Source organism: Salmo salar, chromosome 27 (genome assembly GCF_965601325.2).
Source record: "Salmo salar chromosome 27, fSalSal1, whole genome shotgun sequence".
Taxonomy (NCBI): Eukaryota; Metazoa; Chordata; class Actinopteri; order Salmoniformes; family Salmonidae; genus Salmo; species Salmo salar.
In genome coordinates this window covers 38,330,037-38,352,611 of record NC_138317.1, presented here as the reverse complement: position 1 = coordinate 38,352,611, position 22,575 = coordinate 38,330,037, and the positions used below count along the sequence as shown (strand labels likewise).

The following is a 22,575-nucleotide window of genomic DNA, read 5'->3' as shown; positions in this document are numbered from 1 at the left end:
TAGAAGATTTTATTTGAAAAGAAACGACTATTAATGTTAATTTGAAAGACTGTGTTTTATTTTGATTCAAATGATATGGACCCTGATTTAACTTTCATTGTTCATTTGTTTATTTTTCATGGCAGATTCTTTATCCATAAAATGAAGTGGGCAGAGAAAATACCCTCTTCACATTGTTTAAGATAGAATTGAAATATTATTTTGAAATGATCAGGAAGTGTAAAAACAAAAAAGCAATACGTACCATAAAACTTATTGACAAATTGAAAATGTATCTCGATATGGAATTCCCGTCTGTTAGGTTTATGTACTCTTGTTTGTATATTTCTGTTTTTGTATTTGTTTTGTTCATAATAATAACAACAAAAATATTTATAAAATGTAAATAAACTGATATACAGTGTCAGTCTGGTACTTTATTTTGCATAACCCATAAACATACAGATTTGAGATATAAGATGGAAAAAGGCAGTACACGATAGGATTCTTTTGGTCATGCAAATACCATTTTAGATTCAATAAGTGTTTTAAAGAGTTTACCCTATTGTTCAGCTAAAGCATGGTGAAGGTCAGACTGCCCAATACACATTTTGGAATTCAACAACAGTGATTTTCTGTCCTCATTTGACCTATTACACATCATTAATAAATATCAGTTTGGATTATAATCCCAGATACATCATAGACTGCTAGACTGTGTTTCCAACAACGTGGCCTCTGCTCTCCTGTGTTTCTGTAGTGTGACCTGCAGCTGCCAGCATCTGAGCTAAGACTATCGTTCTTGCGCTTGTCCATGTTCAGGGACTGTGCACAGTGGAGGTCATTTTTAAAGATGTCCTTAAAGCCGGCCTCTATGTCCAGCTGGGCGAGAGCCCGTTCCCTGCCAGCACGTCCATCTCCATTTCCAGCCTCTTCTCCCAGGGCACCAGGATGATGTAGAAGGCCTCCTGCCTCTTCACCAGACCCTCCTTCACCTCCCTCAGAGCAGCCATAGTCCCTCGGTGCCACTCTCTCTCCCTCTCCAGAGCCATGTGGAAGAGGGCCCTAGCACCGCCTGTCTGCAGTAGCTGGCTCTTCTCCCCAGTCAGGGATTCCTGCTCCTGGCTAAGCCTCCTGCATTCCTCCATCAGCTGCTGGCTCTGGGAGGCTATGGCCTGGCGGTAGCCCTGCACGTGGTTCTTCTCCTTCTCCAGGTGGACCGTCTCCCGTCGGTTCTCTCTCAGTGTCTCCTTGTACTTCAGCTCGATGTCATCACGGATAGCCTGAAAGCACTTGTCGGACCTCCCTCTGTGACTCCCTGGAACAGATCAACCCTGAAAGATGGACACATTTAGCTTGTTGTCTGTTACCTGTGCCTTACATGTTATGGAATGTTGCCACTTGTTCAGACCTTATCTTACCAAATGAGAGTAAAGAACATTTGTCATCTGACATGCCAACCTTGGATTGCATGAAGTGCATTGAGATAGTTAATGCATTTAATAAGACATCAACAGTACAGTACATATTCATTGGCCTAAAATGGATGTCTGTAAACTGAGCACAGTGGCCTTCTCATGGCAAAGTAAGGTTGAGTCAGCAACGTTACACGTAATTAACTTATGTCTAGTCAACAGACAAGCTGCTCTGTGCTCCTGCAGAGGTCCTTGAGCATGCAGCTTGTGTATATGTAATACAGTATTTACGTAAGGCAGGTAGGTCAATCATGGGCACCAGTAGGGCGTAGTTCCACTTGTTCCCATTGCCGCCACTCCGGCCTGAGACTTCCTTAATATTAGAGATCGCGCACCAGCTGTTACTGACAAATAGACCCAGACCACCACCCCTTGTCTTACCCGGGGTAGCTGTTGTGTCTGGCTGATGCACGGAAAACCCAGCCAACTGTATATTATCCATATCGTCGTTCAGGCACGACTCTGTGATATTACAGTTTTTAATGTCCTGTTAGTAGGATAGTCTTGAACGGAGCTCTTCCAGTTTATTCTCCAGTGATTGCATGTTGGCCAATAGTACGGATGGTACAGGCGGGTTACCCAGTCGCCGACAAATTCTCACAACGCATCCGGATCGGCAGCCTCTGAATCTCAGTCTCCTCTTCATATGAATGACAAAGATTTGGGCCTAGTCCGAGAGCAGCAGTATATCCTTAGCGTCAGGTTGTTCGTCTGGCCTGCAGAGGTAGCATACAGTAAATTCAATGAGTTTTATCATCTCCGACAAATGTGAATGGGCAGCTCACCATAATAGAGTTAACTGCTCTGGTAACGTTATAAGAACACAATCATGAAAACATGTATTGATGTACAAATGGGGTAATTTGTGCAAAATGACCACATCCTTCAGAATTGAGGGGGCATAACTTTACTTAAGATAAACTACACAGTTACCAGATGTCGTTCACTGCCAAGCTATAACTGTCATAGCAAGGAGATCGATCACACAGACACAATTTTGCAAAGGAAGGTTTCTCCTCATCATCTTGACAGCTAGCTTTGTTATGGAAAGGATAATCTGTCTTAATACAATTACATTCAAACCAATTTAGTAAAACAATGGTTACCAAAAGAAAAGCATGGATTAAATAACCTTACAGATACCTTTATGTTCAAGAATGTCTCTTCAATCGAACCTCAATCGTCTCTCTTTGGAAAATAAACATTCCGTAATTTCCCACCTAGAATTCGCAGAGGGGAGTTAAAACTGAGTTAATTTAGATATCGTCAATATAATGACGGAAAGCGAATTATGTGGGTTGTAAAATATGATAACCTTTACATATAAATTATTTGACTATATAATGAATTCTGTATTTCATCAATGAGGATGATTTATTTTTCCCTTGACCAAATGAACCCCTCTCTGGAGATGGTATACTCCGGCCCCAGCATAAACAGGGACCCAAGCTGTGTCAGAGAGGTTTGGTAACGTGGATGTTATCAGACGAAACGACTACCCATCATGGCTGCGGTGTGTACTGTCTCCCGTGTCCTCACCAAAAAGCTGCTGTCAGCCAAGGCGGTAAGTACTTGGAAACGAACTGTTGCTTTAGAATATCACTATGACCTAGTTTCTATGTTGACTTCGTGAATGTGTTTATATGATCTGGTAGTGGCAGAATCAGCCGGTTAATGATGGGTCACCATTGTTGGGGTTTCGTAACGTAGCTAACGTTAGCTACTGTAGCTATTATTTTCTATACAATACGAAGAGCGGAGCTAGCTTCCTTTCTGTCGCAGTTTCAATGTTATCATTTTACATTTCCATGGCAATTCGATTCTGACGAATAACTTGATTTAATATACTTTTCATTGCTTAAGTATTGCGGGTGGGTTGAGTCTTACGGTAGCCATAAACATCAGTGCATTGAAGGTCAAGCAAGGCAAGTTACTTAATACGAATCTGTGGCTCGTTCCCAGTGGGCTAATTCGTTTTGCATGGCCCGGTGCCCCGAGAAGGCGGTGTTTGAAATTTGCGACAATTCCATTGGCCCTAAGGCGAATACTCCATTCACCGGGCCACCGGGCCATGCAAAACGAATTGTTGGCTGAGTTTGTGTTGCCAGTCACTGATTTATTTTATCACAAATAATGTCTCGACAGTTTTGAATGCATGCTGTGTTTTAAGAGGGGATGTTGAGACTGGTTGCGGAAGAATAAGAAAATAAGTTGTTTGTTTAGATGTCTCTGGCATTGTGGATTATCCTCACATTTACCTAGCTATATGATTTTGAAATCTCTATTTGTCACGACGTAATGTAAATGAATCCGAACTCTCCTACACATTAGTCTGTTTACACACGTACAGATGTGTATCTCTCCTCTCAGAAATATTGGTTGGAATGCTTTTATGAAGCACTATTATGCATGTTGTGTAGTGATTTATATATAATTTTAAACGCATCTAGACGACTTTGTTGCTGCAGTGTTCTCACTTTATTTATATCACAATCAGCTGGATGGGGTTCTGCTGCATTTGAAAACAGTGAGCAAACTAGACTAACTTTAGAAACCCATAGTAAAGGTATACATTAACTAAAAAAAAAAAAAAGCCATTGCCATTGTGTGGGTTAGCCTAGTGTTCTTAAGCAATTGAGTACTTACATCAATAGCCAAGCATAGCCTATGATTTTGGCCTATATTGACCCCCCCCCCCCCCCCCCCCCCCCCTCCCCATTTAGCTTCCGGCTGTATCCCACAACTCCAGGAAGCTCCACTTCTCAGTCTATGGGAAGAACAACTCTAAAGTATCAGATGGCGTAAGTCTGCATACTCCCATGTTCACCATTGACAGTACTGTATGAATGGATTCAATCTTTTTCTGTTGTTGCACAAACTATATTGACTTTTTAAATGTGTATTTGTCTCAGTGCTTGTCGAGGCAATTTGTATAAAGAAAAGTCTTAACTAGAGGAAAAGAGTGAAATGCAGGTCTATGTTTTGTGGGTCGTTGTTTCCAGATGTCCACACAGTACCCAGTGGTAGACCATGAGTTTGATGCAGTGGTTGTGGGTGCCGGTGGAGCAGGGCTGCGTGCTGCTTTCGGTCTGTCTGAGGCTGGCTTCAACACAGCTTGTGTCACAAAGCTGTTCCCCACCAGGTCACACACGGTGGCTGCACAGGTAGGTCAAGTTATATCTACAAGAATCAATGGAATGTGACCATGTCACAGGAGGGGATTTTCCAGATTGTCCCCTTTTTAAGTGTAGTGTTGCATTTTTAACTGTTCATTATAATGAGGCCGTTTTCACTCTGTCCACGGAAGGCAGCAATGCCATTTTAAAGTCACAACGAATCAATCATATCCCACTGCAGTGGCGTTATTAGCCACCTTAATGTGTTACACTTGTATTAAGCCTACCTCCATGCGGTGTCTCGACATAAAGCTGTCCAAAGTTCATGCTGATCATGCACTTTGAAACTGCCCTTGACGCGCACTCTGCACTGACAAAATTCCCATTATTCCTTTAAGATGATTTATCTTTCTCCCAGTGGTCCGTAACAGTTGTTTTTGCATTTAGGGTGGGATCAACGCAGCCCTTGGAAACATGGAGGGAGATGATTGGAGGTGGCACTTCTACGACACGGTGAAGGGATCTGATTGGCTGGGAGACCAGGACGCCATTCACTACATGACAGAGCAGGCTCCACATGCTGTGGTGGAGGTGACACACACACACACACACACACACACACACACACACACACACACACACACACACACACACACACACACACACACACACACACACACACACACACACGGCAGCGTAGCTTAGTGCTTAGAGCGTTGGACTAGTAACCGAAAGGTTGTAAGATCAAATCCCCGAGCTGACAAGGTACAAATCTGTCATTCTGCCCCTGAACAAGTGTGGCCTGCTAACAGGGGAGGTGGAAGAAGGGTCCATCGGGGGAATGATGCCTGCTAACAGGGGAGGTGGAAGTAGGGTCCATCGGGGGAATGATGCCTGCTAACAGGGGAGGTGGAAGTAGGGTCCATCGGGGGAATGATGCCTGCTAACAGGGGAGGTGGAAGAAGGGTTCATCAGGGGAATGATGCCTGCTAACAGGGGAGGTGGAAGAAGGGTCCATCAGGGTAATGATGCCTGCTAACAGGGGAGGTGGAAGTAGGGTCCATCAGGGGAATGATGCCTGCTAACAGGGGAGGTGGAAGAAGGGTTCATCGGGGTAATGCCTGCTAACAGGGGAGGTGGAAGTAGGGTCCATCGGGGGAATGATGCCTGCTAACAGGGGAGGTGGAAGAAGGGTCCATCGGGGGAATGATGCCTGCTAACAGGGGAGGTGGAAGTAGGGTCCATCGGGGGAATGATGCCTGCTAACAGGGGAGGTGGAAGTAGGGTCCATCGGGGGAATGATGCCTGCTAACAGGGGAGGTGGAAGAAGGGTCCATCGGGGGAATGATGCCTGCTAACAGGGGAGGTGGAAGTAGGGTCCATCGGGGGAATGATGCCTGCTAACAGGGGAGGTGGAAGAAGGGTCCATCGGGGGAATGATGCCTGCTAACAGGGGAGGTGGAAGTAGGGTCCATCAGGGGAATGGGGCCTGCTAACAGGGGAGGTGGAAGTAGGGTTCATCGGGGTAATGTGGCCTCCCCCTAACAGGGGAGGTGGAATAAGGCTCCATGCTTAAAGAGCTGCAGTAGAACTCAAGTGCCCCTTTTACTTTTTCACCCCTTCTGATGTATCAAAACAAGTGGAAGTGGCCTTTCAGTGCCCTTAATCTGTTCTGCAATGTTGCATAGCTGTCTTTTTGTAGACTTAAGCAATTTGATTTAATACATTCTGTGTAATTCAATATTGAGCTAAAATGCAAGTGTAATTATGTAGCCTCTAATTTTGGGAGGATTCAGTTGAAATCCCTTTAATCACAAAGGATTGGCACAACATCAACACAAACACTGATAGGCTGATCAAATTAAAACATTAATGTATTATTTCTTAGCTAACTTAATTTGTCTAGCTTCCTGTTATGAAAATAACTGTTGTGAAGCAGTGAGTTTACTTTTTTGTTTTGTGTCCCCAGCTGGAGAACTTTGGCATGCCCTTCAGCCGTACCGAGGATGGTAAAATCTACCAGAGGGCTTTTGGAGGCCAGAGTCTGAAGTATGGCAAGGGAGGCCAGGCCCACAGGTGTTGCTGCGTAGCTGACAGAACCGGCCACTCCCTCCTGCACACACTCTACGGACGAGTACGTCACACTCTCTGGACTCAAAATCCCATAATTCACCACTTGCAGTCCTCTGAATCCCCTTTTGCTGACACACTGCTTTTAGAATCCCAAATCTCAAATTCTGGCCTGTTTATGCCAGTCGGTCATCTATCACTCTTCTATGCTTCTCACTTATTTAGTCTCTGAGGTACGACACCAGCTACTTTGTGGAGTACTTTGCCCTGGACCTGCTGATGGAGGATGGAGAGTGCAAGGGAGTAATTGCTCTGTGTATGGAGGACGGATCGATCCACCGCTTCAGATCCAAGAACACGGTCATCGCCACAGGGTATGTATTCAGGTCCAAGAACGGTCATTGCCACAGGGAATTAATCTGTCTCTCTGTATCGGGTGTTTCTGTAGCGAATAAGTATAGTTAGAAGGCTTGTTCCAAGTAATTTGTGTGTGGGAGCTTTGTTTTACCAGTTATACCCAGTTTATAATGTTAACTTTTTAACAATCCGCACCTGAACAGAAGGTGCCTCCTTGATGACAATTTAAAGTGTTCCTATTGTGCGCTGAGTCTTACTCCTGCCTCTCTGCTTGATCTAGTGGTTATGGCCGTACCTACTTCAGCTGCACCTCAGCCCACACCAGCACGGGAGACGGTAATGCCATGGTGACCCGTGCTGGCCTTCCCTGCCAAGACCTGGAGTTTGTCCAGTTCCACCCTACAGGTCAGTTCCATATCGGATTGGCAATACAGGCCTGTCTGCTAGGGAATGGACTTATGAGACGAAAATAACTTTTAAATAAACATTTTATTGGAGAAGAATGGATTAGCATTCAGAATAGGGATATCAGAAGTGTTGTCTTGAAAATGTTTCTGTGCTTAGTCGGAAGGTAACTGCTGAATAATCCTTTGTGTTTCATAACATAGTATCGTTGATGTCGGATAAGTCAATCACATGGTGATGTAAGTCAGAGGGCTGGCAGACTAACCCTTTACATACTGTGGATACATAATCATACTATAAATATCATTGGGTGTGAAGTGCCCTCCCTCAGTGCTGATTTCATATAACGTTATCTCTCTAGGCATCTATGGAGCTGGCTGTCTGATCACAGAGGGTTGCCGTGGTGAGGGAGGAATCCTCATCAACAGTGAGGGTGAGCGCTTCATGGAGCGTTATGCTCCTAACGCCAAGGACCTGGCCTCCAGAGACGTGGTGTCCCGCTCCATTACCATCGAGATTCGAGAGGGCAGGTAAGATCACCGCCAAGGCCCTGTCTTCCCTGAGCACCCACAGAATCATTGCACTGGATAACTGATACATGCAGTGCTTTCAGAAAGCATATAACCGCTTTGTTAGGGCAAGCCTAAATAAGTTCAGGGGTAAAGATTTGCTGAACAAGTCACATAATAAGTTGCATTGACTCACTGTGTAATCATATTTGAATTACTACCTCATGTCCGTAACCCACACATACAATTATCTATGAGGTCCCTTAGTCGAGCAGTGAATTTCAAACACAGATTCAATCTCAAAGACCGGGGAGATTTTCCAATGCCTTGCAAAGAAGGGCACCTATTGGTAGATGGGTATTTTTTTTTTTTTTAAAGCAGATATTTAATTTCTCTTTGAACATGGTGAAGTTATTAATTACACTTTGGATGGTGTATCAATACATCCAGTCACTACAAAGATACAGGCATCCTTCCTAACTCAGTTGCCGGAGAGGAAGGAAACTGCTCAGGGATTTCACCATGAGGCCAATGGTGACTTTAAAACAGTTAGAGTTGAATGGCTGTGATAGAAAAAAACTGAGGATAGATCAACAACATTTTAGTTACTCCACAATAATAACCTAAATGACAGAGTGAAAAGAAGGAAGCCTGTACAGAATAAAAATATTCCAAAGCATGCATCATGGTGGCAATAAGGCACTAAAGTAAAACTGCACAAAAATGTGGCAAAGAAATTAACTTTATGAGAAACCCCACGTGAACCTGTCATGCTAACAGCCCTGTATCTGATTGACCCAGAGAAACCCCATGTGAACCTGTCATGCTAACAGCCCTGTATCTGAGTGACCCAGAGAAACCCCACGTGAACCTGTCATGCTAACAGCCCTGTATATGTGTCCTTAGGGGATGTGGCCCAGAGAAGGACCATGCATACCTGCAGCTGCACCATCTCCCCCCACAGCAGCTGGCCACTCGTCTACCTGGCATCTCTGAGACCGCCATGATCTTCGCCGGTGTGGACGTCACCAAAGAGCCCATCCCCGTCCTGCCCACTGTACACTACAACATGGGAGGAATCCCCACCAACTACAGGGGACAGGTAACTAGCAGTACCCATAGCAAATAAATGCACTAGATCTGCATATTTTTCTTTTTAAAAGTCCTGTTGAATAACTCTAAAATAAGTAGACAGATATAATGAGAGCTCTGTGTAGGATGAGTCTTAAAACTGGACCTCCCCGAGTTTGATTACTTTTAAACCTTTTATTATATAATTATTTACTGTCCTGTTCTCCACAGGTCATCACCCACACGCACGAGGAGGGTGACAAGGTGGTGCCAGGGCTGTTTGCCTGTGGCGAGGCTGCCTGTGCCAGTGTCCATGGTGCCAACCGTCTGGGAGCCAACTCCCTGTTGGATCTGGTGGTGTTTGGTCGCGCCTGCGCTCACACAATTGCTGACATCTGCACTCCAGGTAACAACTTCATACTCTCCGTTTTTCGAGCCTTTGCCCGTATATGTCATCAAGACAAAAAGCATATGCATTAATGGATTGTCCCACAGCTTTTCAATGTGAATGCCAAGACTCCCTTGAAAAATGATCACAATGGGACTAACCTGGATGAATAACAGATTTTAAATAGTTAAATACATTTTTACAATCCTGGCAATGTGGTGGTTCTGCAGGAGAGAAGCTCTCCCCCCTGAAGCCCAACGCAGGAGAGGAGTCTGTGGCCAACCTGGACAAGCTGAGGTTTGCTGATGGCAACATAAGGACCTCTGAGATCAGAGTGAACATGCAGAAGGTACGGATCCTAAAAATGGAAAGGATGTCTAACATCCATAATAGGGAATTGACCTTGGCTGTTTGTCAAAAGTACAGGTAATGGGCTTTAATGAGGACTTGTACAGTACCATCACGTCTTCTGTAAGCCTGTGTTCCTCTCCGCTGTCAGACCATGCAGAACCACGCCGCTGTGTTCCGTACCGGCAAGGTCCTGAAGGAGGGATGTGACAAGATGGACGCCGTCTACCAAACCCTGGACGACATCAAGACCTTTGACAGAGGTCAGCATCTCATTCCCTCTGCTGATGTGATAAGAATAGACTTTCAATTGCCCCTTCTCACAGAGGCCGATATTTGTTGTCCCATTTGTTGGGCTTGGTTGTAAAAACATGAAACATGCACGTAAAGATGTTCTGTAGCTCTGTCTCCCTCCCCCTCAGGCATTAGCTCTGTCTCCCTCCCCCTCAGGCATTAGCTCTGTCTCCCTCCCCCTCAGGCATTAGCTCTGTCTCCCTCCCCCTCAGGCATTAGCTCTGTCTCCCTCCCCCTCAGGCATTAGCTCTGTCTCCCTCCCCCTCAGGCATTAGCTCTGTCTCCCTCCCCCTCAGGCATTGTGTGGAACACTGACCTGGTGGAGACCCTGGAGCTGCAGAACCTTATGCTGAACGCTGTGCAGACCATCAACTCTGCCGAGCAGCGCCAGGAGAGCAGGGGAGCCCACTCCAGAGAGGACTTCAAGGTAAGAACTGAAGACACAAACCACTCCTATACAAGCCTGGTCTGCAATGACAATTTACTGAAGACACAAACCACTCCTATACAAGCCTGGTCTGCAATGACAATTTACTGAAGACACAAACCACTCCTATACAAGCCTGGTCCGCAATGAAAATGTTGTCTGGTAAAGTGAGATTTACTTCTTCTATGCAGCCAATGGTTTAATTTTGCTTCACAGTAGGGGTCTCGATGTGGACATTTTTTTTTTTGGAGCTGAAAGTAATGCATATTGACAGACAATGCTTTTGTGTAAACATCCACCACAAAACAACTATAGGCACGATCTCCAGCAGTAGTTGTAACAGTCTGTAGACTGATGTCATTCTGAAAGAGGCCTATTTAACATTGCAGGACCGTATGGATGAGCTTGACTACGCCAAGCCTCTGGCGGGACAGGTGAAGAAGCCCATTGAAGAGCACTGGAGAAAACACACCCTGTCCACTGTGGATCCTAAGACCGGGAAGGTAAACCAAATTGATGCCTAATGATTGTGTTAACTTCATTTTTCTAAATATAAATGACAGGATTAATTGTAACTAGGGTTGGATGGTATAACTGGGGAAGCCAAGCCAGGGTAAAAAAAAAAGCCATATTACAACCTATGTGTTGTGATAATTGTGTTGCTCTATAACCTGTTAGTTCATATGCCCTGACACTGTGATATAAAGTCAACCATTTGTTTCATCACAAAACTAGAGAGCAACATCTGTCCGGTGAAGTCCAGAAAACACATTGCATGTAACAAACAGTTAAATGACCTACAGCATGGTCAATCAAGTTAATGTTGCTGACATTTTCACAACTATTGATTTAGAACCACAGATTTAGAACCACAGTTGCTGCAAGTCGCAAAGAAAACAGGAGCTGGCTCCACTACTCCAGAACTGTTTCAACTTCAACATGATCAAATCACCTCTGTTTAGTCTAATAGTGACAACTAAAAGATTCCAAAAACTATTTAGTGTGTGTGGAGTAGAAAAACATGTTGATTCATCCTACTTGTAGAGAAATGCCAATGCCATCCTCTTTCATGTTAGCGAAGTGGTCTATGACTCTGTACACTCTATTTTTTTTGTTGTCCTAGGCTACGTGACTAAAATATTTGCTTGCTAGCCCAACTTGATTTCATGGGTAACGATTAGCGAGCTAGTTAACATTAGCCTACTACATCTAGCAACATATTGAACTTGCATCCTCTCAGGCCAGAGGCACAATGTATGAATTTAGGGTTAGATCAGAATCGCCGTTCTAATCATTGGCCAGTACGGATAATTAGGTAAAACCACAAGTCCAACTCCCTATTGCCATCCATGGCCAATTTAGGAAAGGGACATTTTTAGCCCACCGGAGGACAACCACACAACGAGATGCAACAATTCAAGTTTTCTGTCAATGACGTTTGGCTTGGTGTGATTGGTCTGAAGCCAAATCCAAACTGGCTTCCCTTGACACTTTTTGTGGGCCAGGACCATTTATAGCTGAGCTCAATCAGTTTAGCTCAACGCTGATTTGGTTATTATTGTATAAAACATTTTCAGCAAGGGAGGCCAAATGCTCGCTGGCTTTGCTTGCATTCAATGCTACGGGCGGCAACAATTAAAACCTTTTGTTGACCAGACGGCATCAGATGGATGGTCTACAATAAAAAATTAAAAGCATACGTTTGTGTACTGTATATCCGTCAAGCCTAATTGTAACATACGTTCGTGCTTAACAGCACAATGATAGCGGAGTCTAGGTACATGCCAATGTACTTTTGCCATCACTCATTCATTTCTCCCTTCTGTGCTTTTGTTACAGGTAACTCTGAAATACAGACCAGTTATTGATAACTCACTGGATGCAGAGGACTGTGCTGCTATCCCTCCCGCCATCCGTTCCTATTAAGCACATACCGATCCAATGCAGACTATTTTATTCATGATCAGAATGGATGCTTTTGCAGTTATCATTTATATGAAGTTTCAACCGGATTCTCCCTTTGCTCATAAATACTATATGTGGAATATTTCATATGTTCAATAATAAACTGAAACTTATTGTAACCTTAAAAGAATTGTGCAAAATTGAGTGTTTTGTGTGTACTTTAAACTTTCACCACATTTGCTATAGTTCTTACAGGCAAATAAATACATATTTAATATTTAAATATTGAATGATTCTAGAAATCTGTGTAAAAAGAAAAGCATAATCACTGTTTGGGGGGAGGAAATGAAAACCATGTTTAAGATATCCACACACAATGCCAATACAATACTCAATTTGTTCACTCTGTGGTCTTTGCTCAAGGGGGAAAAAAAACATTTTCTCAACTGTATGTAAAGTTCTGTTAATCTTGCATGCTTAATGTATTGTTTTTATCTCAATAAAGATGCTCAAATAACTAAATTCCTCCTGTCTTAGTGATTAGTGCATCTCCACAATGCCATGTTACATCTGAAATACAATAATTGTTTTTGAAGATGAAAGGAATAGAGAGAATGACATGTGTTTATTTTGAAACATTTTCACCTATGTAAATTGCATTATAATACTTGTAAAAAAACGTTTATTCATGAATTCCGAGAATCCTGTGAACGTTGTGCATGTTTCATATCACCCATATGCCTTTCGGTTACACAGAGAAATGAATGGGCGGAACCGGAACGTCATGTAGTTCATTTCCGCTATTTGGTCCGTCCAGCAAAACTTTCCTCATGACAGATTAACAATGGCTGAACGAGGATATAGTTTCTCCCTCACTACCTTCAGGTAAAATAAAAATAGATTTCTGCATCGCAAAACGTAGTCAATTAACATCTTACTGTGAGGCCATATTCTGCTATTATTGTGATCTTGATCTTGCTTAATGGCCATTAAAAACACTTGAGGCAACTCTGCAAGAGATGCAGTGTCACGCCGATGCTAACTAGCTAGCCTTTTACCGGTAGCTGTTGAAGAGTTAAAGCGGGCTAGCTAGCGTAATCCAATTGATAGCGCTGTAATTTAGGCTAATGTATGATTATTTGTAGCTCCTGCAGTGGCTAGCTATTGGCTACCACCCCGTTTAGTTTTGGCTACTGGCTACTCAGTTAGCTAGCGAGATATGTAGCTAGCTAAGTAAATGGATGTAACTGATTTAACTTACATTTCTATGAACAGGTGTAGGTTAGTGCAATAACTAACGTTTACCTAGTTACATATCTTCCTCGTTCCTTACAGCCCCTCTGGGAAACTGGTCCAAATTGAATATGCCCTGGCAGCAGTGGCCGCAGGTGCACCCGCTGTAGGAATCAAAGGTATGTAGTTAGATTAAAACATTTAGATGCAGGTAGTTTATATCCACCTTGTCTATTTGTTGTTTTAATTGATTTAATAATTCCCCACCAATTAAACACCTCAACAGACTTATACACAACTAAACATTCACTTTCATTATTACCTCAAGTTATGAGAGCTGATTCCAATCATTGTAATTTCATGTAATGTTTCTCCCCTAACTACAGCCTCAAATGGAGTTGTCTTGGCAACAGAGAAGAAACAGAAGTCCATCCTGTACGACGAGACCAGTGTTCACAAAGTTGAGCCTATAACCAAACACATTGGTATGGTGTACAGCGGCATGGGACCTGACTACAGGTAATGAGGGAATGGGGAACTCATTCTTACTGGAAATCAACTACAGCATGTAGTAATATACATATGCCACTACCTATGCACTCTAGTATATTATATATAGAAACATGATGTAGTTGTTTTATAGAATATTACTAAGAACTGATTTCTTAGCATACATGCTAAACCAAGTAAACTAAATGTACAGCCCTTGACTGTAATGAGACGACTGGACTCGGGAGAGATGCTCTTTGTTGTGTTGACAGGGTGCTGCTCCGGAGAGCCAGGAAGTTGGCCCAGCAGTACTTCCTGGTGTACCAGGAGCCCATCCCCACAGCTCAGCTTGTTCAGAGGGTGGCCTCCGTCATGCAGGAGTACACACAATCAGGGTATGGAGTGAAATACTGTAGCTACTTATCGAGGATTCATGTTTTGCTTACCATGACTGATTCACAGTTCTCTCTTAGTTTAAATTACTAGAATATAAATGTGGAGTAGTCCAAAAGTCAACCGTTTATTCATCATTTATTCAGTGCATTAGGAAAGTGTTCAGACCCCTTTCCCACATTTTGTTACGTTACAGCCTTATTGTAAAATGGACAAAAAAAATCCAATCTACACATCATACCCCATAATGACAAAGCGAAAACAGGTTTTTGCAAATGTATTCAAAAATAAAAAAATCTTATTCCATAAATATTCAGACTCTTTGCTCTGATATCCATGCACAGACTTGAGAGCATCTCTTTATTCTCTGTTACATGTCTACTTAGCCTTAGAAAAAGCTGTTTGGCATAGACCCAATCATTTATACTGGAAATCTAGTAGCCTCACTAGAAGTAGGTTATCCTGAAAGGCCTAATTCATGACTTTTTGGGAACACATATGTCTCTCTCGATCTCTCTCTCTCGCTCACACACATACAGTGCCTTTGGAAAGTATTCAGACCCCTTGACATTTACCACATTTTGTTACAGCCTTATTGTAAAATAGATTTTTTTTGAAATCCTCAATCTACACATAATACCCCATAATGTCAAAGCGAAAACAGGTTAAGACATTTTTGTGAATGTATTTTAAAAAAAAAACATACCTTATTTACTTAAGTATTCAGACCCTTTGCTATGAGACTTGAAATAATTGAGCTCAGGTGCATCCTGTTTCCATTGACCATCTTGAGATGTTTCTACAACTTGGTTGGAGTCCATCTGTGGTAAATTCAATTGATTGGACATGATTTGGAAAGGCACACACCTGTCTGTATAAGGTCCCACTGTTGACAATGCATGTCAGAGCAAAAACCAAGCCATGAGGTCGAAGGAATTATCCGTAGAGCTCCGAGACAGGATTGTGTCGATGCACAGAACTGGGGAAGGGTACCAAAAAATGTCTGCAGCATTGAAGATCCTCAAGAACAGTGGCCTCCAGCATTCGTAAATGGTAGAAGTTTGGAACCACCAAGACTGTTCCTAGAGCTGGTTGCCCAGCCAAACGGAGCAATCAGGGGAGAAGGGCCTTGGACAGGGAGGTGACCCGATGGTCACTCTGACAGAGCTCCAGAGTTCTTCTGTGGAGATGGGAGAACCTTCCAGAAGGACGACCATCTCTGCAGCACTCCACCAATTGAGCCTTTATGGTAGAGTGGCCAAATGGAATTCTCTCCTCAGAAAAAGGTACATGACAGCTTACTTGGAGTTTGCCAAAAGGCCTCTGACCATGAGAAACAAGATTATCTGGTCTGAGGAAACCAGGCACCATCCCTACAGTGATGCATGGTGATGGCAGCATCATGCTGTGGGGATGTTTTTCAACGGCAGGGACTGGGAAACTAGTCAAGATTGAGGGAATGATGAACGGAGCAAAGTACAGAGATCCTTGATGAAAACCTGGCCCAGAGCGCTCAGGACCTCAGACTGGGGTGAAGGTTCACCTTCCAACAGGACAATGACCCTAAGTACACAACCAAGACAACGCAGGAGTGACTTCAGGACAAGTTTCTGAATGTCCTTGAGTGGCCCAGCCAGAGCCCAGACTTGAACCCGATCAAACCTCTCTGGAGATACCTGAAAATAGCTCTGCAGCAACGTTCCCATCCAACCTGACAGAGCTTGAGGGGGACTGCAGGGAAGAATGGGAGAAACTCCCCAAATACAGGTGTGCCAAGCTTGTAGCGTCATACCCAAGAAGACTTGAGGCTGTAATCGCTGCAAAAGGTGCTTCAACAAAGTATTGGGTAAAGGGTCTGAATACTTATGTAAATGTAATAGCGTTGAAAAAAAATGTATTTCTAAAAATTTGTTTTTGTTTTGTCATTATAGGGTATTGTGGATAGATTGAGGGGGAGTAAACTATTTAACCCATTTTAGAATAGGGCTGTAACATAATAAAATGTGGAAAGTCAAGGGGTCTGAATACTTTCTGAATGCACTGTAAGCAGATGACGAAAAAGTGCTAATACAGATACCAAGCCTAAAACCACAAAGCGCAGCGCGAGGCCGTGGCCAGGGAAAACTCTAGAAATGCAGGAACCTAGGGAGAAATGTAGAGGAACCAGGCTCTGAGGGTGGCCAGTCCTCTTCTGGCTGTGCCGGGTGGAGATTATAAAAGTACTTCAATGTTCCTTTTCAGACTATCAAGTAAGAATCATAGGATGTAACGAAATGACTCTTGGGGGGGGGGGGGGGGGTTATTCTAATGTAGTTCATTTAATTTGATCAATGAATGCATTCATGATGGAGTCAATTTGCTTCATGTAGGCTTAAATGTTTTAATGTGTCTATTTTAAATGTTTTGTCTTACGTTGCAGGGGTGTCCGTCCTTTCGGAGTGTCCTTGCTGATCGCAGGTTGGGATGAGGACCGACCATACCTTTTCCAGTCTGATCCGTCTGTAAGGGCTGGTTACCACCGTTTGCTATCTGAGCATATTTGTCTGTTTGTTGTGAGATCATGATAAATTGATAACCATGTCTGGATTTCTCTACCCAGGGAGCATATTTTGCCTGGAAAGCAACTGCTATGGGGAAGAACTACGTCAATGGGAAAACATTCCTTGAGAAAAGGTATTTCAATTTATCCCCCCCGTACAATGACGGCCTACCCTGGCCAAACCCTCCCATAACCCCGACAACGCTGGGCCAATTGTGTGCCGCCATAGGGGACTCTCGATCACGGCAGGTTATGATACAGCCCAGCATCGAACCAGGGTCTGTAGTGACGCCTCTAGAACTTAGACTGCAGCGCTTAGTAACCCTTTAATAAATGTGGGGTAAAGTAATGTGCTCCTCACTCAGGTACAACGAGGACCTGGAACTGGAAGACGCCATCCACACAGCTATCTTGACATTGAAGGTGAGTGACTCAACTGTAAACGTCTCCTGCTGGGCTTCTATGTGGAAAGGGCTACACATGAAATGTTCTCATAGCCATTCCCCTTCTATGCTCTCCTGTCATCACATACGTCTGTTAAAAGAGACCACAGGACTCTTGTGATCTTTCGGTTATTAGCAGAATCCTGAATGTTTTATATTTTATTTACAGGAAAGCTTCGAGGGTCAGATGACCGAAGACAATATTGAGGTGGGGATCTGTAATGAAGCAGGCTTCAGGCGACTCTCATCCGCAGAAGTGAAAGACTACTTGGCAGCCATTGCTTAAAAAAAAGTGACTCGTTGGTGTGATTGTTCGTATTTGGTTATTACTGAAATAATTTAGACTCTACTGTATTTTCAACATAACAGCATTTATTTTCTTTGTATTCCAGTTCCTCCTTCCCCTCTGACAAGTTCAGTAACTATCAATAAATGCCAGAAACTAAAGCTCCCATGTTTTTATTTACATCTTGTAACTTGTGCTTATCTCACAAAATAAAACATTTCCACAAAGACAAATGCATTAATTGCTTTAAATGACATTAAGATACATTTTACAACTCATCCCTGTACAGTTTGCGTCATATGCATTGCATTTAACTATACAATGTGTAATAATTTAGTTTTTGTGTCATCTGTATTTATGGCTTAGACATATTCCTGGCAATTCCTATGGCTTCCTTCTGCCACCAGGATAAGGAACGTAACATTAAGAACGGTTATTTCCTGGATTGTGACCCTGTAGTAGTCTTGAGCTGAGAAAGGCAGAAAGTATCCAGCAGGTAACCACCAATCTGTATGGAGTATATTAATTTCAAACCAGCAATCATTTTTCTGCAAAGTGTTTGACAAATTCAGAGAGACTATATACATGTCCACATCCCACTTTGGAATCCATACTGATGAAGTCATCCAGGTTCATTTTAGAGTCTAGAATGAAAAACCCATTATTCCGTTAGACAATCCTCACACAGACAAATGTGATTTCCATTCAAATATTGAGTTTTGCAAGAAGAAATATGTAATAGGACCGAGATGTACCTGTTGTTTCAATACAAGGATACAGCGGCGGAGGCATGCGCCATGTCCCATCGGCATTTTTCATATGTGACCGGTCCGAGGCAAAATTCTTCAGGTAGGTATCTGCAGGAATAACTCGCAACTTCCTGGAAAGCGTTGAATAGACAAGCGTTCAAAAGTGTTTATCATTGAAGAGAACCGATTACCTTGACACACATACTAGCTTAGAATATAAAAAGGTAAAATAACAATATGAATACTTGCTTACCTCCAGAAAGCTGGTTTAAGGCCATGATCTGTATGGAAGGCTTCTGTAGTGTAAACATGGAAAGGACAGGAGAAAGGCAGGACTGTGTCCTGGTCATAAATAAAGCTCTGTCCCTGCTGATTCTGATGAAGTAGGACAACGTGATAATCCTACAAACAGAATGATGAATGTTATATTGTGACCGTTGTAATAGTTTACAGTGTAGGCTACAATATTTTTCCCCATAATGCTAAGGAAAAGGCAAGGATGTGGCTTCATATTTCCTCCATGCTCTGAATATGAAAGCCAAAGGACAGTGCCTACCCAAACAACAGGTTCATCTCCACGACTGGACTTCTGTTTCCATATAGGGATCTGAGAGGAATGGAAATTCATCAATTATTATAACAGAGTAAAGGGTTAACAAAGACTCACATAATTTCACAAACACTTTTTAACGACCTACAACTCACCATTTTTCTTTCATTTGATATAAAGACTGCATACACTTCGTCCAAATGTATTTGCGTTTGAGTCTTGATGTGTTCACATAGCTTCCAGACATTTTCCTCACTGAAAAAGCAAGATTTTTACATTTAATTCATGCACCCATTATTATATTAGCGGACTACTTCCCTCCATGGTGAATTAAATGAATTGTGAACTTCACCAAGCTTCCTTTCCCATGGAGTGGAGTTTATTCCGCCAGCATGATGTATTTAGCTAGCCACCTAGCTTCATTCTGAGCATGCATGCATTGCTGACAATTACCAGTAACAGCTTGTGTACACGCATTCATCCCTGGATGGAGTGATGTTGACATACTTTGATGAAACGTGTTCTTTATGCATGTCTTCCCTGAAAATGTAACAGACTGACCCTACAAAACAAACAGCAGTTGATTTTTGCAGCAGTCTACATATTTTGGTGTTACATTGTTAAGTATCCGCCGGAGGATGAGAGTCGTCTTCTTCTGTGGTATAATGGCGGTCCGCTGTTAAGGTGCATACCGCCACCTATTGTGCTGGAGTGTGCGATCAATCATGGTTTGGCTAATTATGTACTACTAATAAAATAAATCCATCTCTATCATACTGAGACAATCCATCCTTGCGATGATTCAGCATAAAAATAAACATATAGACAGTAACGTGTTACCCCTAATAACTCTGTTGCCATGTCCACAATAATCTTCAACCTGACATTTCTGCTTTCCACAATCCGATTCGTGAATTTACTACCAAAATGTCCTTTGACACAGCACATTTATGGGAGCAAGCTTTCTGAAAAGGCCTCGAGGCCACGTCAGGACCAGTAGAAGCACCAGATCCTTCACATTCTCTTTAATATCATCTATGGAGATAGTGGGACCAAATAAATGACTCCACTCAATTTAGCATAAATTGGCTTTTGATCTTCTTCCTATTGAGAGTTCCCATTTGAAGAATCTTCCCTTGCTGAGCATGGCTACCACAGGATAATAGCAGTCTACCATTTCCAATGAACCGGTCTAGGTTGACTTCACCTATCTGTCATTATGTCACTGCTTAATGGGATAGGGTGTAGATGCAGCCCTGTGGTCACATCAAACACACCACAACTTTCCAGATGTTGATTCTCCAATCTTCTCTCCGTATCCTCCATCGCTGCATCCTCTGAAAACCACTTTGTAGCCACACTAATAAAGGTAGGCTAGCAGTAAAGAGTGTTTTGTCAGTAACTGAAAGGTCGCTATTTCGAAATCCCAGAGCCGACTAGTTGAAGAATCTGTCGATGTGCCCCTGGGCAAGCAACTTAACCCTAGTCGCTCTGGATAAGAGTGTCTACTAAAATATACATGTTTCTTGATGTTTCCCTTTCTATCACTGGCTTGGACGTCGCTACAACTCACATGCTACGCAGGAGTTTGTCGGTAGGGGGTGACATCACATTGCAAAATGTGAACTTGTTCCTTGTTTTCCCTTACATAATTTGCACTACACGTTCATGTGAGTCCACAGGCAAAATGTGCATTTTTAGGGTAGTGGAACTGTCCCCAGAATTAGTTTAATTTCCATTACAATATTTAGCAAGACTCTCTCTCCCCCTGTCCCAGAGACACAGAGAGAGTACCATATAAACTAAAGCCCTCCTTATTTGCAGAATGGACATCTCTGGCCTGCTATCATACACTGAGTATGATGAAACAGCATCCATTCTTCAGATGTTCACCTCTTCTGCTGCCCTGGGTGCCATGGATGTGGAGCTCATTGTTAGGGTCGACTTGTTCAGTTCTCAACTCACTCAAAAAGGCGGTAAGAATGTGAAAAAGCGGGCTTCTCACAGTTTCTGCTCCAAGCTGCTATTGTTAGTCTCATTGATTTTGTCATTGATTTCCGGTGTTTCCACTCTCAAACAAGGATTTTGCTTTGTGTTTGCCTCTGTAAGTGAGGTTAAAGATTGTATTTCCCATAGTTGTCTCAGATTCTTCCCACCTCAAGTTTGACATACTGTAGCTGTTTGTTTATCACAGTTTGTAAGTCAAGTAGGATCAGCCCTTTCCATCAGAGGGTAAAACAACATACCCAGGATTGGTCTTTGCTCTGTAGAATACATATCAGCCCACGAAGACCTTCGAATTCCTCCAGATTTTTAACCATGGGGAACCTTGTTTATGATAAAATATATTGTTTCACCTGAATACGTTTTTGTGGGATGTGCCATTTTTATTTTTTTTGCATTACAGAAGCTTTGTACATGTATAAATTAAATCACATTCAAAACAATCATGAGACCAAGCAAGAATGTCAAACCACTGACATGAATAACTTTTTCTCTATAGTAGATCATATGAAGAGAAGTAATTGTTGGAGAGGAGAGCAGGGAGACAATCTCTCCCCCTTCCTCTCTCTCTGTCTCCCCCCTTCCTCTCTCTCTGTCTCTCCCCTTCCTCTCTCTCTGTCTCTCCCCCTTCCTCTCTCTCTGTCTCTCCCCCTTCCTCTCTCTCTGTCTCCCCCCTTCCTCTCTCTCTGTCTCTCCCCTTCCTCTCTCTCTGTCTCTCCCCCTTCCTCTCTCTCTGTCTCTCCCCCTTCCTCTCTCTCTGTCTCCCCCCTTCCTCTCTCTCTGTCTCCCCCCCTTCCTCTCTCTCTGTCTCTCCCCCTTCCTCTCTCTCTGTCTCTCCCCTTCCTCTCTCTCTGTCTCCCCCCCTTCCTCTCTCTCTGTCTCTCCCCCTTCCTCTCTCTCTGTCTCCCCCCTTCCTCTCTCTCTGTCTCTCCCCCTTCCTCTCTCTCTGTCTCCCCCCCTTCCTCTCTCTCTGTCTCCCCCCTTCCTCTCTCTCTGTCTCTCCCCTTCCTCTCTCTCTGTCTCTCCCCCTTCCTCTCTCTCTGTCTCTCCCCCTTCCTCTCTCTCTGTCTCCCCCCTTCCTCTCTCTCTGTCTCCCCCCCTTCCTCTCTCTGTCTCCCCCTTCCTCTATTTCTGGCTTTTCCTCCTCCTCTCAAAAAGCTGCAGATCATAAATCAACTATTTTATTCCAGATGCCACAGAGTCAGAATAGGCTGTTCAGAGAACCACAGAGAGTCAGAACAGGCTGTTCAGAGAACCACAGGCAGGCACGACATAACAATGAAGCCTCAGCATAAATTCTCTCTCTCTTTCTCTCACTCTCTCTCTCTCTATCTTACTCTCTCCATCTAGTGTGGAGGTTGACGGGAGAATAATAACAAAACCAGTTGATATTGCCAATCATTTTGCAGATTTTTTTACAAAGAAATGAATTTACTGAGCAACAATGTAAACATACATTCTTCCAAACAAGCTATTGCCCAATGGATTGATGATCATATTATGAGCAACAAGGTCTGCTCTTTTAGTCTGCAAACGGTGTCAGTG

The 22,575-nt window shown here is 43.2% G+C and overlaps 3 protein-coding genes and 1 pseudogene across 3 annotated transcripts; 2 read left to right on the top strand and 2 right to left on the bottom strand.

Moving 5' to 3' along the window:
• Positions 1–396: 396 nt before the first annotated feature.
• Positions 397–1,307, bottom strand: LOC106589008 (coiled-coil domain-containing protein 127-like; annotated as a pseudogene).
• Positions 1,308–2,946: 1,639 nt separating this feature from the next.
• Positions 2,947–12,531, top strand: sdha (succinate dehydrogenase complex, subunit A, flavoprotein (Fp)). The gene is given in 15 exon segments (NM_001139616.1): positions 2,947–3,018; positions 4,178–4,255; positions 4,457–4,618; positions 5,018–5,161; positions 6,540–6,704; positions 6,866–7,014; positions 7,278–7,402; positions 7,764–7,932; positions 8,818–9,013; positions 9,214–9,388; positions 9,601–9,719; positions 9,870–9,981; positions 10,309–10,439; positions 10,829–10,942; positions 12,279–12,531. Coding segments are annotated over 15 exon segments (1,986 nt in total). The 5' UTR covers positions 2,947–2,958; the 3' UTR covers positions 12,366–12,531.
• A 586-nt stretch (positions 12,532–13,117) lies between these two features.
• On the top strand, positions 13,118–17,960 carry psma2b (proteasome 20S subunit alpha 2b). The gene is made up of 8 exons (XM_014178626.3): positions 13,118–13,229; positions 13,680–13,756; positions 13,964–14,096; positions 14,339–14,461; positions 16,879–16,960; positions 17,059–17,132; positions 17,364–17,421; positions 17,611–17,960. Exons 1-8 carry the CDS (start codon positions 13,189–13,191, stop codon positions 17,725–17,727), a joined length of 705 nt encoding a protein of 234 aa, XP_014034101.1. The 5' UTR covers positions 13,118–13,188; the 3' UTR covers positions 17,728–17,960.
• On the bottom strand, positions 17,796–19,670 carry ntaq1 (N-terminal glutamine amidase 1). Its single transcript, XM_014178627.3, has 6 exons — positions 19,480–19,670; positions 19,182–19,281; positions 19,033–19,083; positions 18,730–18,878; positions 18,483–18,607; positions 17,796–18,371 (listed from the first exon to the last, which is right to left on the bottom strand). Exons 1-6 carry the CDS (start codon positions 19,557–19,559, stop codon positions 18,268–18,270), a joined length of 609 nt encoding a protein of 202 aa, XP_014034102.3. The 5' UTR covers positions 19,560–19,670; the 3' UTR covers positions 17,796–18,267.
• Positions 19,671–22,575: the final 2,905 nt, after the last annotated feature.